At 40.1% G+C, this 17,563-nt stretch overlaps 1 protein-coding gene across 3 annotated transcripts; it reads left to right on the top strand.

Annotated features, from left to right (window-relative positions):
• The first annotated feature begins 18 nt into the window (after positions 1-18).
• On the top strand, positions 19-10,485 carry INIP (INTS3 and NABP interacting protein). Of its 3 annotated transcripts, none has more exons than XM_018086140.2 (5): positions 19-77; positions 1,069-1,156; positions 6,543-6,645; positions 9,091-9,181; positions 10,074-10,485. In XM_018086140.2, exons 2-5 carry the CDS (start codon positions 1,132-1,134, stop codon positions 10,167-10,169), a joined length of 315 nt encoding a protein of 104 aa, XP_017941629.1. In that variant the 5' UTR covers positions 19-77; positions 1,069-1,131; the 3' UTR covers positions 10,170-10,485. The 3 variants fall into 3 exon arrangements, with proteins under 3 accessions (XP_017941629.1, XP_008921518.1, XP_017941630.1); XM_008923270.2 differs by lacking the exon at positions 19-77 and adding an exon at positions 422-533; XM_018086141.1 differs by lacking the exon at positions 19-77 and adding an exon at positions 2,850-2,938 and having other exon boundaries at positions 1,066-1,156.
• Positions 10,486-17,563: the final 7,078 nt, after the last annotated feature.

The following is a 17,563-nucleotide window of genomic DNA, read 5'->3' on the forward strand; positions in this document are numbered from 1 at the left end:
AAGATGGCCGCGGGCTGCTACGCGGCGGGTGAGGGCGGCGGGGCTGCTGGGAGCCGGAGCACCGAGCCCTCGGACAGGTGGGTAACGGAGGGCAGGTATCCATCCCGGCCGGATGGAGCATCCTCGCCCACCCGGCGAGGACGAGACAGTCTATTCATCCGTCGTGGGCGGGGGAGAAAGGCGAGCGGGAGAGCCCATTCCCGAGGTTTGGGGGAGGCAGGCAGCGGCAGGAGTGGGTCAGGCCGTCCCTGGTCCTTGGATAAGCGCGTTCCGACCGCTGTCACTGCGCTTAATTAATATTGCCCTTGAAGTACTGCCCCGCTGGACCAGCGCGCTGCCCCGGGACCCGCAGGTCCAGGCGTGACAGCGTCCCGGTCTTCCGTGGGAGTCTGACTGAGGCTCCTGGTTCGGTTTCCCGTAGGATTCACCGCTCTCGTCCCTCCCCTCCACCTGGCTGGCTCAGCCAGTGGTCTTTGCCGCCCGTCTTCACAGCCGGGCACCTTGATGGAAGCAGAAGTTGATGATGGCTCGAGGTGACATGTGGCAGAGGAACAGGCTCCTTTTTTGTTTTGCCAGAGCTGCAGCCACCTTCGGCTGGCCTTGTATCCAGGGTTTAAATTGCCTCTCCTCAGACAGTCAGTTTTTCTTGAGTTGGAGCCTAAACCGAGGTGTTCAAAGGCTTTAGCATTTAAGGACTACAGTGGTTTAATGTGATTCTTAAATGTAATCTGACATTCCTGTTGTCAGGAAGAAATTCAGTTGGGAAAACCGTGTGTGACTCCAGAATAACTCTAAAGGTTGTTCTTACTAGAATAGAAATTACTAGAAATTGTTATTGCTACTAATAGAAATTAATAGACTCCGAAAAAGAATTAGCACAGCTCTTGATATTTCAAGCTGAAGGTTCCAATCAGAACAATATAAACTGTATAATACATTTTAAGCAGTGCGCATGCGGTGTTTGGCTTATGCTTTCTGACAGTTGCCATGTTTATAAAATCTCTAATAGAATGAAATCCAGGCTCTTCTTTTGAAGTGTGTCTATCTTACGTTGTGCCTGTTTTGCAGATATTTGTGGGGGTTAAAAGATTTGAACTACAGTTGAATAAAACAAGGGCTGAAAATTGAAGGATGGCAGCAAATCCTTCAGGACAAGGTAGGTTTTAATTAATTTAAGTATTCAAGGGAAAAGTCTGTGTGCAAAATGTTGTGAAGTCACCATAACTGTAATTTTATGTAATGGAACTATCAGGATAGGGAAGAGAGGTGGGGCTGAAAGCAGCAGAATGGCAGCAGTCCTTCTGGGAGAAGGCACACACACATCAAAGGGTTGAAAAAGACCACTGATGGCTAGGGAGCTCTATATTACTGAACACACTCTCATGCTTGCACTAAAAAGTATCTTCCATGCCTGTGGTCCTGTGATCATTTCCTGAAGCTTATTTCAGATGCTTCCAACACTTGGTATTGAACATGACTTGCAGTCAACATCAGGGAGCAGCCAGAAGTCAGATGCGTTCCAGGTCATGATGGGAACAGCAAGACCCAGGCAGTAATATCTGTCCAAGGATAGACAAAGTGGCCAGGCCTAGGAGGAAAAGCCAATTAAAACCGTAATGCTAACTTGCAATTAAATGTTTCTTCGTGCAAAGATGCATCTGGATTGCATCCTTAAAATCGTTAAAAACATGGAAATGGTCCATCTATCCAGCTGAAGCACCTGTGTTAAAGGCAGAGGAGGGTCTTAAATCGCCCTCTAGAGGTCTTTTCTGGAAACCTCAGTGGGACTCTGAGGCTTGTCCTCCATAGAAGAGCTGAGGAAAAAGGAGCTTCTCATGTATGGCTCTCCACTTACTTGGTTATGGGAAATGAATTCTGGGTTCAGTTTCCCAGCAGCCAGAGACTTCTTCATGCACATCTGTGTGTGAGTCCTTATCTGGAAAAGCAGTCCTGCAAACTGGGTGTTGCTGGATGATACTTTGAGGGGTACCAGATTTATGTGTCTCAAAAGACACATTTTACTTGCTACTTGACAAAAAGAAGGTAGTTTTTGGAATGGATATTGAGCTTTTGTGAAATGTTGGAAGAGGAGTGCTACAGATTGCAGATAGTTGCCTGTTCACAAATTTTAACTCTTGAGAAGTTTTTGGTACATAGTGGTAAATCCTGCTTTATTCTGTGAATAACAAGTCAGCATCATGTCAAGGAATAGAATGTTGTCATAGAGAGTTAAAAGCTGCTTTTTCTCATACAGGTTGGTTTACTGTGAAGGATGGGATGGGATTTTAGTCCCAGAATATCTTCGCTTCCTTCCACATTCCTGAGTCTTATAATTTAATAGAGCCTTGGAATCTGTTTTTATATTTGAGATATCCTTTAGAGACTCACTGTGTAATTACCATATGAAAATTGTTTGTACTAAGCATTCTAGAAACACTGTCAAGTTTAATTACCAAATAAGGCTATAAATAGTACAACTACGGAAATTAGAAAGGAACAGGTAAATACAAACAACAGTTCAGGGTTTCTTTCTTGGTCAGATGCAGTCTAGTAGTGAAAATGATTAAGACAAACACTGCATTTTTTAGCTTGCTTCATGGCACGTGTTAGTACTGTTCAGTCAATTCATTCTCCTGTTTGTGGACAAAAGGAAGAAATTTACTGAAACGCTCACTAGAAGGGTTATGAATGATAGCACTTATTCAAGCAGAACTGTAGGGGTGAACTAAACATTAGCCTTCTACACAGGTAGACCATTTTGGTAATTTTTTGTACCAAGTTAATCCTGTCCCTTTAATCAGTACCAGGTATTTTCTTAGGAGTTAATTTGAGTTTTCTGTTGATTACAGACTTGGACTATAAAGGTTAAGATTCTGCGGATTGGACTTCCTTTTAAACATTGACCTCTTAGGAGAGCACTCCTGAGGAGGAGCTGCATATAAGTGCAGCAAAACCAGCAGAATTGAATGAAAAATGTTACTTCAGGCTGTTAGTGCCACATGGAACTGATTGCATGAGACTATCTACAGCACTTGAAAGAAATGGAATGGATTCTTGCATGCTGTGTGTTGTCCAGACCAGAGCTCATAGACCAGAGTGGTATACTTTGAGGGATGGAAGTCACCTTCTAAGTTACAGAAATCACTTCCAGGTACTCAGGAATACACTGCTGCTGCAGCAATACTTGGCAATATTTGTGCTGTTACACATCTATGGACAAATAAAAAATAATGCATCTTAGAAAAAAATTACATATACTGTGAATTTGAAGCAACCAACAAATCAAGGGAAAGGAAGTGATGAAAAGCAAGAAGTTAAAAAAGATAAAGGTAATACTGTTTGTTGCTGTGCAGAGTTAGTTAGAACTAACTGACATAATATTGGTGAGATAGGGTGGTAAGAGTAGGTGTTAGGATTAGGTTAAAAAGTGAAACTTGCTGTGAGCTCATAAAGCTGCGAGTATCACTCAGCAGGGTTTCAGCTTTCTCTGATTTTATGCCTTCATGTGCAGAACATGGGTGCAAGTAGTCTTTAGGCTCCTGCAGAGTACAATGCTTGATGTCAGAGGTGTCAGAAGGGTTTAATTTTTAAATGACCTCCTTTGTCTACGTTAAAGAGTAATCTGAGAATCTAGGTGCTCAGTTTGACATCTGACACTGCCAATAATCTATTTAGCTGCTTTGAATGAGTCATTCTGTGTCAGGACTCTTGTGTCTGCAAAGCAGGGAAGAATATTAATGAACTGCAATATTCATGAACTGTTCAAAATCAAAATAGTAGTGCAACTCAGCCCAATCAAGGGAAGTCAAAACTTACAGCTTTTTTAAGAAGTTAATGTGTTTGAAAATCTGCACTTCTTTCACAGATGAGAATCTGGTCTGTACTAAGGATGGCTTTTGTTTTTTGGACGTCTACATTTTTAGTACTAGAAAGCAGAACAGACATATCAAATCAAGAGATGAAAAATTACTCTATTTATAATTGAAGTAGGAAACTTTTACAGGCGTTTCAGGTTTGTCTTGGGTGCCTGGGCAGAGAACAATCTGAATTAAAGTCTTGCTTATATATTGCCAGATATGATTAATTATTTTGTAAGGATGCAAGATTTTCTCTATGAAATGGCTTTCTCATGTTCCACCCCCTCCATTGTTAACTTTTAAATGAAGGGTTTTGCTTTGCATTTTGAAAAGTTTAAAACACCTGTAGGAACTTCACATTGCTCAGCTGAGAAGCACTAACATGTACATGTTGAATGAGCTCCTCCACTTTCTCAAGCAGGCTTTTTTCTCCTTACCATTAAAAAATTTTAAACAAGTGACTTTTTCAGCACAGCAGATTGCCGATGGTCACTGAATTTTATAGCAAAATGCTACTTTAAAAAAACAACAAGCGAAAAAACCCACCACAAAGCTCTTAGTAGATAGGTAAGAAAAGGAAGAAAAAATATTTGGGTTTTTTTTTCTGAATCCTTCTAGAGTTTCTGCCATAAGATACTGTAACAAGATTCATATTAAAATAGAAAACAGTGAGAATCTTCAGCAGTTTCTTATCACAGTTTAAAAACAGCATTTAAAATGTCTCAAGCCTTTCTGAGTCATACCATCTGCTTGATGATAAATCTAAGCACATTTAGTCTTTCTTTTTTAGCTTACAGCAACCTTTATTAAAAAGTTGTCTCCTTTTTCTTTCCTCAATCACTGTATCATCTGAATTCCAAGCATGCATTTAGATTTATGCAGTTCAGGGTAAGCAAGCAGTAGCAGAAGGCTGCTGAGTAATATGTCAGGTATTAAGCTTTTTGGTTGAAAACTGTGTAGAATGAGCATACAGACATGGTTACTTAAGCTCAGACCCTCTTAGAGGTGCTTCAGTCATCCTGTCAAGGCATTGTCTCCAGAACTTACAAGACGGTAAAATCTGGGCTAGCTGCAGCTCAGAATGTTGAATCCTAGCTTGTTAGCAAGATTTCTCAGCCTTTTTATGTTTTAGACCACACATTCAACTGTGTTTTAATGTTCCAGGTTCATTGCAATTGCAAGGTCTTCAAAAGAAGAGATAATGTACAATACCTGAAAAACGGAGAAACATTGAAGACCTGAATCTATGCACTTACAAAATAGTTTAAGTGAAGCTAATGCCATGTGGGAGGGAGAGATTAGTAGACAGAAAAAACAGCAGTTAATTAAATGTAATTAAAAATAATCTGTTAAGAAATGTAAAAATGATTATGGGTGACCTTGCATAAAACCACTATAATATGTAATCAAAAGACTCTGCTCCTTTTAAGAGCTCCTGAGACACTGAGGCACATGGGTGCCTATGTTAGGCATGGTAAAAGAGAAAGGTGAGGATTTGATAGCAAGGCAGTATAGATGCAAGTTATTACATAGAGTTGAAGGTTTCTGTCTGGTAACTGTCTCCTTCATTGAGCCATTCAGATGAAAGGAATACTGGGTTATGTAATTGAACAGAAGGTCTCTCAAAGGGAATGAACTTTGAGTGCAGCTACTGAAAATAAATCATTTTAGTTTGACATGCTAATGCTCTCCTTAAGTGTCTGGCCTTAACAGCTTGTGGGCTACCACGTTTTAGTGCTGTCACTAAAACAGTGCTCAGGGCAGGGGCACAACACACAGCAGTTTCCAATGGGAATGACTTTGACGTTTTGTATGGGGGAAGTAAAGGAGATGACTGCAATGAGAACCTTTCTTGTATAAGAATCCTGTGTAAGTACAGTAGCTTTGCCACATTTTCATTTAGAAGGCAACTTCGAAAAATACATAGATGCCAGCTATTTTGAGCACTTTTGAGTGCTCTAGTTCCTGACCCCTTCTGTAATATACAGGGTCTCTTTGGGAGAATGATTTACAAACCAAATGTTCTTGTATTCTGTACAGACAGTTTAATTTTGCTTCTCTATTCCAGCATCGCGATCATCCTCACAATAAGGGTTGTGTGTTTATATAAAGACATCAGTGTGTATATATACTAAAACCTTTCTGCATAGATTGAATGAAAGACAGTAAGTGTTTGTATAAGCACATGTGCAAACTTAGTGATTGTTCTTACCTGTTGCATACATAGTACTTGTGTTATAGTTTGAGTTCATTGACATGAGAAATTAGGCCCTGTGAGTATATTACTCCATTGTTATCATTGAATTGAACATTCAGTGACTGCATTTTAAATCTGCAACCTGGTAAGTTTATCTTTTTTTTGGAAGACAAGTATTTGATCGTGTACCTTGATTGTAGCTCCAGAGCTGTCGTGGGAAGGGGTAGGATCTAACTTGAGTTAGAAGCCTCTATTTTAAAATGTATTAATATGCATGATAGCTTATGGAAGCTATTGCATGTTATAAAATGAGAAAAGGAGAAATAAAGCATATTTATTAATAGCCTTTTCAAATGGGTACAAAGCTTGGAAGGTTAGTGTATTTATCTTAAAGTAATTTTGTACAGGGTTTTATAATTCCTTAACATTAGAGTTGGGCTACAGATATAAAATAAATATCTCTAATATTTTTCTGTCATTCCTACCAGGTTTCCAGAATAAAAATAGGGTTGCAATCCTGGCAGAACTAGACAAGGAGAAGAGAAAGTTACTTATGCAAAACCAATCTTCTACAAATCACCCTGGAGCCAGGTATTTTATGTTCTTAGACCTTTTTGGGCATCACTGATTACATCAAAAGAAAAAAGCAAACAGCAAGTGAGCTGTAAACTCATACAAACACTTATTAGAAGTGTTTTCTGACCATCCTTAATAACAAGGCAGAGGGACATGGCTCTTTAGGAACATATTAGTATTTAAAATTGTTTACACACCCTGAATTTAGGTTTACTTAATTTCCATTTGAGAATAGGAGAAGCAGATATGCTTACTCAAGTGTACTAAAGTCTATGATAAAGCAAAATCAGGAAGCAGGCACTGAGAAAGTATTTAATTATTAAGCTAAAATGCTATAAGGAGTGGAAGTAGCAGACCATTAGGTTCAGGATACTGTGTTTTAGAGAAGAATAATTACAGCAGGATCAAGTTATTCTTGAAACTCCCTGTGTGCAAGACAAAGCCAGTTTATGTTACTGCAGATAATCTCATAAAAGATGCTGTGTTGTAAGGATAATTCTACACCATAAGGTGAAATAATCTAATCTGAATTTAAGGGCTGTTACTGGGATTTCTCCCATACAAGGCAAAAAGATAAGATTTTTGTCATAAATCAGTAACTAGAAAATCATGCAGTAATTTATGTGGAGAATTTGAGATACTCAAACTTCTGCGTTAGCATGAAGTGAGTGCAGTGCAGTCTGAGGGCTGCTTTTTTTCAAAGAGATTCTAGGTCACTTTTAATTCTTTCATAATCTGAAAAAGCGTGCATAATACTTGAAATTGCCTGAGTTAGATTTCTTAAGCGAGATATGCAATTATTAATAGTAACTATATGCAATTATTATTCAAGCAAAATTGTTGATATGAGAATCAGAATATCCTGCTGTTATGTACAACCCCTGACTCCTGGCAACAGTGTTTCCATACGTCATTACAAGTCTGAGAGTTTCAGGAAGTGCTGGTTTACTTTCTTTTTTCTTTAGGGAAAAATAACACTATATTCTAGTAAGCATAATTAGAATTTACTAATTTTGAATGTGGGGGCAGGGGCAACCTACGGTGCAGCAGTCAAGCTCTCTGCTTTGGCATGGTGGGCTGTTGTGTGATTTTTGAGAAGCTGACGGTTTTTTGGTGTTGTGCCAAAGGTCCCGGACCACAGAGTTGTCAGAAATGAGGCCATAAAAATTCTGCAGACTTGACTGAAAGAGCTTGATTTACCTAAAGCACTATAGGGGCATGGACAGTGTAAGGGTGAATGAGTTAATATAATTTGTGGCCTTGGCACAAGAATCGTCTCTCCAAGAACAGAAGACCTCTCTTGAAAAGTGTCAGCATACGATGAAGCCTTAAGATTATCTACAGAAATCATATTGAAAAGTTAGAGGGTACAGAATAAATGCAAAATAAATACCTTCAAAATAATTGAAAATATTGTTTTAAATAAACTCAGTAGTACTTTTCTCCATAAGCTTGATCTTAATATTTGTCATAAGCAACAATCCTCTGAATTGTTTAGCTTTTGTTATGCATTTAGGCGTAGATTTGTCTAAAGATCATTCAAGAGCATGGCTGCTTTTCAAAAACTCATTTACTAAATCAGCTGTTGACATTGGAGCTGCTGGGAAAGTTCAGTTGAGGAGTTTGCTTGGATCCCTTGTCATTTGTACTTTTTCCTCTGTGACTGAGGAGAGCTGGGCTTTCAGCACGTCTGCAGTGACAATTTCAAAGGTAGTTGAGAATTGTGCTGCGATACAGTTCTAATGGCAGTGCTCACTGATTTACATCCATTACTTATATAGAGTTGGGAATGCTTTTTATGTCTTTTTTTTGCTTAAGAAGGTGGACAAGTCCTAAGATCTAAAAGACAAGAAAAAACATTTATAAATTTTAATTTGAAACCTTACATATGCTGCACTGAGATAGATAAGCTAAATCAGTTTCAGGTACTCCCAGCTATCAATAGGGGATAATTATTTAAGTTAACATCAACAAGAAACTCCTTTACCATAAGTAGTGAACTGGTGCCCAGCTGCCAAAGAACTGTTCTTTTACTGAAGTCTGCAGAACTCTTTTTAGTGCTTCTGTTTATCACAGTTGTTTAGAACAGTCACTTGGTGACTGAGTAGTGCTGAAAGCACCAAGCTGTTGTTTGAAAAATTGCTGACATTGTCTAATGCTGCACCCCAGTGGTTTCACTGACTTCAGTGGGACTCAACCCATGAGCAAAATCCACTACACACTTCAGGTGTAGTTTGGCATAAGTTGTTTATGATGTCTCAAATGATACAGCTATAGTCACTCCATTTACCTTTTTTTCTCTTATATGAACAAGTAGTAATTCCAAACAGTAATTACCAATTGTCAAGCCATGAGTCGAATAAACCGTGAGTTGAGGAAGTCATGGAATCTGTGGCTAGAATGGCAAGGACACATGTTTTGTCTGTGGTCTGTATCATACCATCTTGTTCTTTTTTGCAGCATTGCACTTTCAAGATCACCTCTGAACAAGGATTTCCGTGATCATGCTGAGCAACAGCACATTGCAGCACAGCAGAAGGCTGCACTGCAGGTAAACTGATACAGTCAGGGTTTAGCTTGGCCCTGGTTTAGATGTGCAGCCCTGCATCTAGGGATACTGAAAGGCCATCTCCTTGGATGTCAAGAGCTCCATCCAGCCCCACAGCTGTCTCTTTGTGTCTCTGCTGAACTCCCTCCGGTTTCTGTCTCAAACTGAACTCAAATAGCTTCCCTTGGCCTGCTGGCTGTGCTGTCGATGATGTAGCCCACTGTGCTGGTTAGCCTTGATCACCACAAGGGTATGCTGCTGGCTCAATCTAAATGGATATCCAGTAAGGCTTTTCCCTAGTGGTGGAAGGAAGGAATATGCAGGCCACGTAAATTGCCGGAGTCCAGTAAGTTAGCAAACTAACAGGAAAGGGGTATGTAGGATTTCACAAAGATTGTCCAGAGCCATCTTACACAGCAACTGCCCCCCTCAGGTGAACAAGCATAAATGTCTTGTGAGCAGAATGCTGGTGTCCCATGTTGTACCAAAATGTGTCTGGTCACATGTTATTTGTACGTGCAGGCTCAGGTTGTGGGACAGTCATGCACAATTCTGGCAATTTCTGCAGTAGCTGTCACAAATCAAGACCTAAGTTTGTTTTAGATGGGAGTGGAAACATGGGGTCTAGGCAAAGGAGAGAAATCAGAAGTTGATTTACCACTAGCCCCACCTCCATGGGATTTACTGAAAAGAACAGCAGGGACTGTCCAAGTTAATTGCCGTGGTGGGCCCTGTTCCAGTGTGACTGATCTAAAATGCTGGGTTTGAATTTGACTATCAGAATTGAGGAGCAGACTGGGAGAAATAAATAATTAATGCTGCAGAAGCCTTGAAGTCTTAAATTATGTCAGTGCTACAGGGAATTATGCTTTAACAAATGCTTTTCTCTTTACAGCATGCACACGCACATTCCTCAGGATACTTCATAACTCAAGACTCTGCGTTTGGAAATCTTATTCTTCCTGTCTTACCTCGACTTGAGGCAGAATGAGGAATGTTGTTTCTCAGAACTTCAAGATCTGATTTTTGTCCCTAGCAGGAGCTGTCTGACCCTTGAATTTCTTTACATATCTTAAAATCTATTTTTTTCTGTATTTTTGGAATTATCTTTCAGGAGTGTGAGCTCTAATGATGGGGAAGTAGTGTTGTTGAACAACAATTTTTGTCCTGTATTACCGTTCCTCTGTCAGGTCAAAGTCAAATCGTAGAATTATAGAATCAGCCAGGTTCTATAGCATCTAGGCAATGAAACAATAAAGATCTTTCTTTGGAAAGTTATAGTTGCTCCACTGAAGGAGTTAACACTTGCTGGCTGTGTTGTTTTCACTTTGGGTATTGAAAAATTTACTTTTGGAAATTCAGGCCTGGGCTCAGGGATGAAGGTATTCAAAAGGGGACAAATTAGCACAACTGTTGTTATATTTTTAAGTTATAATGCCTCAAATTATTCTGTGTAATTGTGAATGTCTTGGTGATATATGTAGATATAATTAACTGTCAAATATACAAATTATGTATATGGAAGCTTCTATCCTAGAAACCACAGACTGTAGCAGTTAGTGTCAGATGAATCAGTTTGTCTTGCCACTCTTATTTTTTCTTTTCCACTGTTAATCAGTGTTAAACCCGTTAATCTATCCCTATACTGTAATTTCAGCAAAATCCTTTCTCCTGCTGGAACCTCATGTTCAAATCGTTATTAGTTAGAATATGGGTGAACCACAAAGTGTCTGGGGGGATGTCTTGCTTCTGGCAGTGACCATTAACTTGATCATACGAAAACAGAAGGCTTGTAATCTAGTGGTGACCTCTGTACTTAAAGGTGTCGTAATGCACATGACTCAGGAGTCATTTTATTTCATTTGGTATGCTAGTAAGTGGCTTTTCTACTCAACACAGATGGTTGGAGTAGAGTCTGTATTGGAGCTGGATGGTAGGGTGGGAGCAGGTCACAGTACTGGGCTAACACACAGTGAGGTCAGATTTTCTAAGTGGTGGCAGTCATAATCTCTCGAGAACAGATGAGGTAAAGAGGTCAAAGATGTTGCACTGAAGCACTGGAAGAGCTGAACCACAGTTTATTTCTTAGCTCTGTGCTGTTTTTCTTCCATTAGACAAGCTTTCTCTCCACATCCTTATTTTCCAAAGTCACTCACCATTTCCCCACCACTTTAGGCTCTGGAAAATGCTCTGTTTAACCCAAGAAGCTTGGCCTGTAGAACCATGTGTGGTTTCCTACCACTACAGGCTTTTAGTCTCTGTTTTTCCTTAGTATTTTCATACTGCTGAGGTCATAGAAGCACTGGTATGAAACTGCTCAATAGTACCTGATATTACATTTGCACTTTACATCAGAACACGAAATACTGGATAAAACTCACTGTTGGAAAGAAATTACGCTCCCTGAGGTTGCTAGCCTCGAACTCCCTAATTGCACTGATGTGTTCAATCAGTTAAAGTTGGTAAATGCTGCTTTTGCCTTCATGTGTCATCAGCACTTGACAAGCCAGCTGTAATTTGCATGTCCTGGGAACACAACTTGGGTAGCACTGCTCATGAGGCAGAGACTGTAGATCTCTCTGATGTAGAGACTTCAGATGGCTCCAGTCTTTTATTAGATCACTTTTGTCACATAAAGGCCAGAGGTCATTTATTGTCTTGCTGCATAGCAGAGAAGTTAGTGCTCTGACCCAAGCCTTGTAGAAATACATGAAGAGGCTGGGCTTTTACCATCCTCTTTAGAAAGAAGGAGAAGGTGTCGATTATGAACCAGGTAATGGGGAACATGAGCTTGAAATGATAGAAGGAAATGCAGACAATGCACAGCTTTTTATGGCTTCACTTACAGAATTTGCAGGCAGTGACTATCTCAAAGCATCCTCTTGAGCCTTATGATAATTAAAACAAGGCTTGGTGTATTGCTGAAGAAGTATTGCTAAGAAAAGTTGTCTTACACAGGCAATGTTCTTTCACCTTGTGTCTGCTTAAGCTTACACTGAGAATCAGGAAGAGTGTGTGAGAAAGCAGCTGGATGATTCCTTATGATCAAATTTACAGCGGTGATGATTCCTCCTGACAAATCAGTTCAAATAGCAAGTTTTCTTGAAGGATAGTCAGTCAGTCCTTCTGCTGAAAGGACTTCTGCTGAAACTGATGCTGATGCCTGTATTTGAGGGAACATATGGTAACCAAAATGACACATGAATTGTAAGGAAAAAGTTAAGAGAACGCAGCTACTCTGATGGATGGTCTTTGTGTACAGACACCTCTGAAAGGGGTGGTGGACAGAGTGGGTCAGGAAAATGCCTCTCCCATTACAGTCAGTATTTTTATGCATGGTCAGGACAAGCATAATGCCAAACTGGAGTAGAGTTCCATCTCCTCTTAGTAGTTCACACCCAAATAGAATTAATATAGGGCTTTTCCCTTGCTCAGAAGACAACAATTCACTGCCTCCTAGTTTTGTGATGTGTGGTCAGTATGAATTGTACATTGCACGTAGACATGTCATTATAGATTCATGTAAATATGTCACTGTAGATTTCTTCCTTGCTTTTGATACTTAGAGCAATGAAAGCCGATGCCTGGTCTCCTTCACCTTCCCCCACTTTATCTGTTTTTCTTTTCTATCAGCTGTTTCCTACAAAACTGGTTTCAAGTGCCAGAAGGAAATCTACCGATGGGATTTCATAATGCATATACAGCATAGTATAAACTATAGTCTTCTGACAGCCAAATTGATTTCAGAAATATCCCCATAAGTAATAGTTTCAGTGAGTAACAAAATATACCTTGCAGTCCCCTATAAATATGACAGCTTTTCAAAAGTGAGACCATTTTCATGAGGAACAAAGCAAAACACTGAATCACAGCTGGGGTTCTTACCAGTCTGACATACAATGCATTATTTACCAGCAAATGTTAGCTTTCCTGCATCTCATAATGCTGGTAATTCGCATAACGGGTGGGGATTGTGTTTTTCATTCTTTTGTGTTCAGTGACTGGAAGTGAAAACAGTTCAAAACTCAGATGAAGGAGGAATGATCCTTTGGTGACTTAGAGATTCCAGTTGCAGGCAAATCTATTGAAATATTTTTGTGTCATTAGTAGTTAGATGATGATCAACAATTATGCTGTAGTGTTCTGCTTTATTCTGACATGGCAGGGGAAAGGTGGGAATGTCTTAATTTTTCAGTAGAGCACTCCTTGCAGTGAGTGTTGGTTCCAAGTGCAGAGCAGCTCTTTTATGCTGTTCTATCACCAAGCTTATGGAATAGCCTTACCAAGCAGTAGCTATGGTTTTCCTCACTGAACAGAAACATCAGCTGAGTCACAGAAGGGGAGGCCTTGCTGAGGCCCTCTAGTTATGTGTTGTCAGAGTACAGATGAGAACCCAAATCTCTGTACACTAATGCTTTCAATTCTGTTCTGTATGTGCTGAGGCTGCCCATGTACCATTCTCTGCGCCTAGCAGTTCTCAGTGGTGAGGTACCTCAAAAAGATAAGAACATCCCCTCTCCCCCAATATCTTCATTAACCCATGTCCCCCATCTTGCATTGTAGAAAGGCATGTATGTTTTTACAATTGATGGGTTCTCTATGTCTGTGACTCCCTCTCTGGCAGAGAGTCCCTGCAGAGAGACCTCGACAAATTAGGGAGATAGGCAATCACTAACTGTATGAAATTTAACAATTCTGCACCTGGGACAGGACACCACTGGTTTGTATAGACTAGGGAATGAGAGGCTGGAGAGCAGTGCTGCAGAAAAGAACTTGGGGGTCCTGTTTGATGGCAAGAACATCAATACTGAGGAAGAAGTTTAGCTAATAGGCAAATGTTCCCTGTGACAAAAATTGACAGTTAAACAGCACATATTCTTCCCCATATTCAAGTAATTTCTGTAACAGTACAGTTCATAGTGGTTCCACAGTTTACAGAGGCAATTCTGCTTTTATTTCAGAGCAACCTAGACATCAAATCCTCCAACTCAAGGACATCAGGCAAAGGAATAAGACATACAGTTAGAAAAAATCCAGATCAAGTCTTCTTCACTCAGTAGCTTTTTTTCTCACTCACTTTATGTCATTATTAAAAAACCCCACCACATAGTGCTTTGTTGCTCTGTATTTCCTCTATGGGATCAGATGCCACAGCAGGAGAAAAAGAAGAGGGCCACACACTGAAGGATTCAAAGGCGCTCTACCTACTGACCCTGGGGATTTATTCAGTTTTCACCTACAAAATATTCAGTCTTTTGCAAAGCGTGGAAAACCACAGCAGTCCCTACGACAGTGCCTTAAACCCACCAGTCCTGTTGTTCTGTATGTTCCCTATGCTAATGTATGGAACAAGTTGTTTTTGCAGAGGTCTGAACCCAGGCAAGTGCCCGCCTCTCCTGCAACGTCAGGTTTCCCCTGGGCACATGGGCAGAAAAGGGAGCTGAGGTCTTCTCTAGGACACCCTCCACCCTGTGCTGCCACAGGGCCAGGCCTCTGGGGTCCAGCACAGAGCATTCCTGACCCACCAAATACAGCCACATCAACTGAGCAATGAAATTAGGGGAAAAAAACTTGTAGAAATTAGAGGAAGAGTTACTGGGAATTTCATACTTTCTATTCGTGCCTAAGGAAACCACACCATGACCACTTTTACTGCCAATGACCACCAGAAGTTCCCAACCTGCTCACTGGCAGTGACTGTAGGTGGAGCTCTAGCACCTATGAAGGAGGTTCCTCAATCAGTTACTGAACAAGAAGTCTGATTTTCTCAGTGTACTCAGACTTCAAAATGTTTGTTGTGTTAAAACAGCTTTCCCTGCTCCTTTAAAAGACAAATAAATGTTATCCCAACCCAACTGCTGCTTTTCCTTGCTCTTAAGTGGTGATTTTCTCATCAGGGCACAGAATGGTATTTTTTAACAAGGAATGCACTTTACCATCACCCATGAAGCAAAATAAAATTATGTCAGTGTCAGAAACTGAAACAGTTAATGCCTTACACATTCTAAGATCACCAAAAGACTTTTACAAACTAAAAAGAAGCAGCTGCTCACCCAGAAAAGCCCACTCCTCCCTAAATACTGCCAAAGGACCTTCAGATCAGACAACTGGGTGCCATTGTCCAACTATCCTGGGTGCAGATGCACACCTGAAATTACAAACTGGATTTCCAGATAAGGGAAGAGGCTAAGAAGAGGCAAATCCTGCAAGGTGGGAGAATCCCTCTTATCATGCCAATGTCCCCCCTTCACATGATAACTCTGTGCATCTAGCCTGGGCTATGCATCTCAAATGTCAGACCATGATGGACCAGGACTGATGCTGACACAACAGGCAACTGCAACTGTCTCAGGAGATGCAGAGACTCATGACATGTCCTGTGACACTATCAATTGTAAAACTCCCCGGCCTGGGGAGGTACAAGGTGTTCCCACCTGTGGTGGAAGTGTATAATAACTCATAACATCTTTGAGTTTGGTGGGCCTCTCCCCTTCTCCCCCAACAGATCAAGACCATCACTTCAATCAGCAGACATCAAAGCTGTAACTACCAGGTTTCATCACCGGATCCACTGGGACATGACTATATACATCTTTCCACCCTTATCCTTTCTTTCCCTTTCTCTCCCTTATGTGTTTCCTTAAGTGTTATCTCTATGGTTTCATAATGCTTTACTGCTATAGATGGTTATGCTTTAATGTTACAATATTGCTATAATAGCAATATGCTTTATGCTTTATGCTTTAATAGCACTTTATGCTTTAATAGCACTATAGCTTTATTGCTATAGGTGCTTTAATATTGCTGTGCTTTAATAAATGCTATATTGCTATGCTTTAATGTTGCTATATTGCTATAGATGCTTTAATATTGCTATATTACTACAGATGCTTTAATATTGCTATATTACTACAGATGATAACACCCAAAATGGCAACATACCTGTTTACCTTTGAAACAAATTGTTCTAAAATAAATCCTATATATGTTTACAAACACCAATCATTCACTCTAATCCACCCCAAGGGATTTATTAATAAGAACCTGGGTTACCCTCTCCTTCTGGGATGGGTCATAACAGTCAAAGATCATTTTTCCTCTGGAAGTAATGCCCATGATGCACACCTGAAACCCCTTCAGGCAGAAGGAGCTCCTTCATGCATGTCTTCAGTATGTCTGGAAATCCTGAAAATCCTCTGCCTACTCCAGCAAAGGCTGCCAAGACTTCTCAGGAGCAGACTCTTTAGAACACTCTGACAATGGAAAATAATGTCCACAGCCTTTGAGGGTTGTAGGTAGCAGCTTCTCCTAGCAGATGTTTCCCCTTCTAAAGTTGATGCTACTCAGTATTTCAATATCCAGTGAATTGCTTTCTTTAAAATAATGCTACGCAAAATCATTCAAAAGACAGAAACAATACTATATATTACAACATACAGAGCCTACAAATCAAACTAATATTTTAAATAAAGAGCATTCAAATAATCTGAGGGAAGGAGAAACTATCTTTCAAAAAAAATTACAATTAAATGCCATTATTTTATCTTTACAATCATATACCTATTGAACTGAAGTTGTTATTTCAAGGTATTATACAGTACTAGAAAAATTTACAGTGGGATTGGTAAACCTCATCAATCCTCTTACAGCACTGCAATACAGTAGGAAAAAAAAAGCCATACCTTTCCATTAGAATAGAAGCTGATTGCACATAATCAAATTTCACGTCCACAACTCTGTTTCAAGTCTCCTAGGTTTTCTTTGTGGCTTAAAGGCTTGTTGCAGCTCCAGCTGAAATAAAGTTTTCTTCTCAACAGAGAGTGTATCAAGCCATATCTGGGGTGGGGGGAGGAAAAAAAGGAAGTTTAAGGCAATTATTTTTACAACTCACCACCGATTTTTGCAAATTACATCATTTGGGTGCCAGACTTGAGACACCTTAAAGTGCTTTCATTTTCAAAAGATGCTGAGCATTTGACTGTCACACCAGCTGTAGAAATCCAGATTCAAAAGAAAGAAGACCAATTCCTGGCTTTTTTGAAGTGAATGAAGGTTCCAGTCACAGTGAAGTGACCATGGGTAAATGTGTTACCTACCACTTGGGTGCAATACTCTGTACTTTCACAATAACATCATACATAGGGAAATGGATACGTTTCAGGTGAAGAAGGAAAAGTAGGTGAAGGAGGACTAAGAGGAGAAAAAGGAGAAGCAGTAGGAGCTGCTTCTTTTAGCCATGAGATGTCAGTATTGCAATCAGGCTGGCACTCAAGCTGTTCTAGCTTGCCAATGTCTTAGATTAACCTAACAGAGAAACTTAGTTATAAAAATGTGAATGGGGCTTTTATACTTTGCACCTTAGCCATAGTCCTTATTTTTGGAATG

Source organism: Manacus vitellinus, unplaced genomic scaffold (assembly GCF_001715985.3).
Source record: "Manacus vitellinus isolate BGI_N305 unplaced genomic scaffold, ASM171598v3 scaffold_9_pilon, whole genome shotgun sequence".
Classification (NCBI taxonomy): Eukaryota; Metazoa; Chordata; class Aves; order Passeriformes; family Pipridae; genus Manacus; species Manacus vitellinus.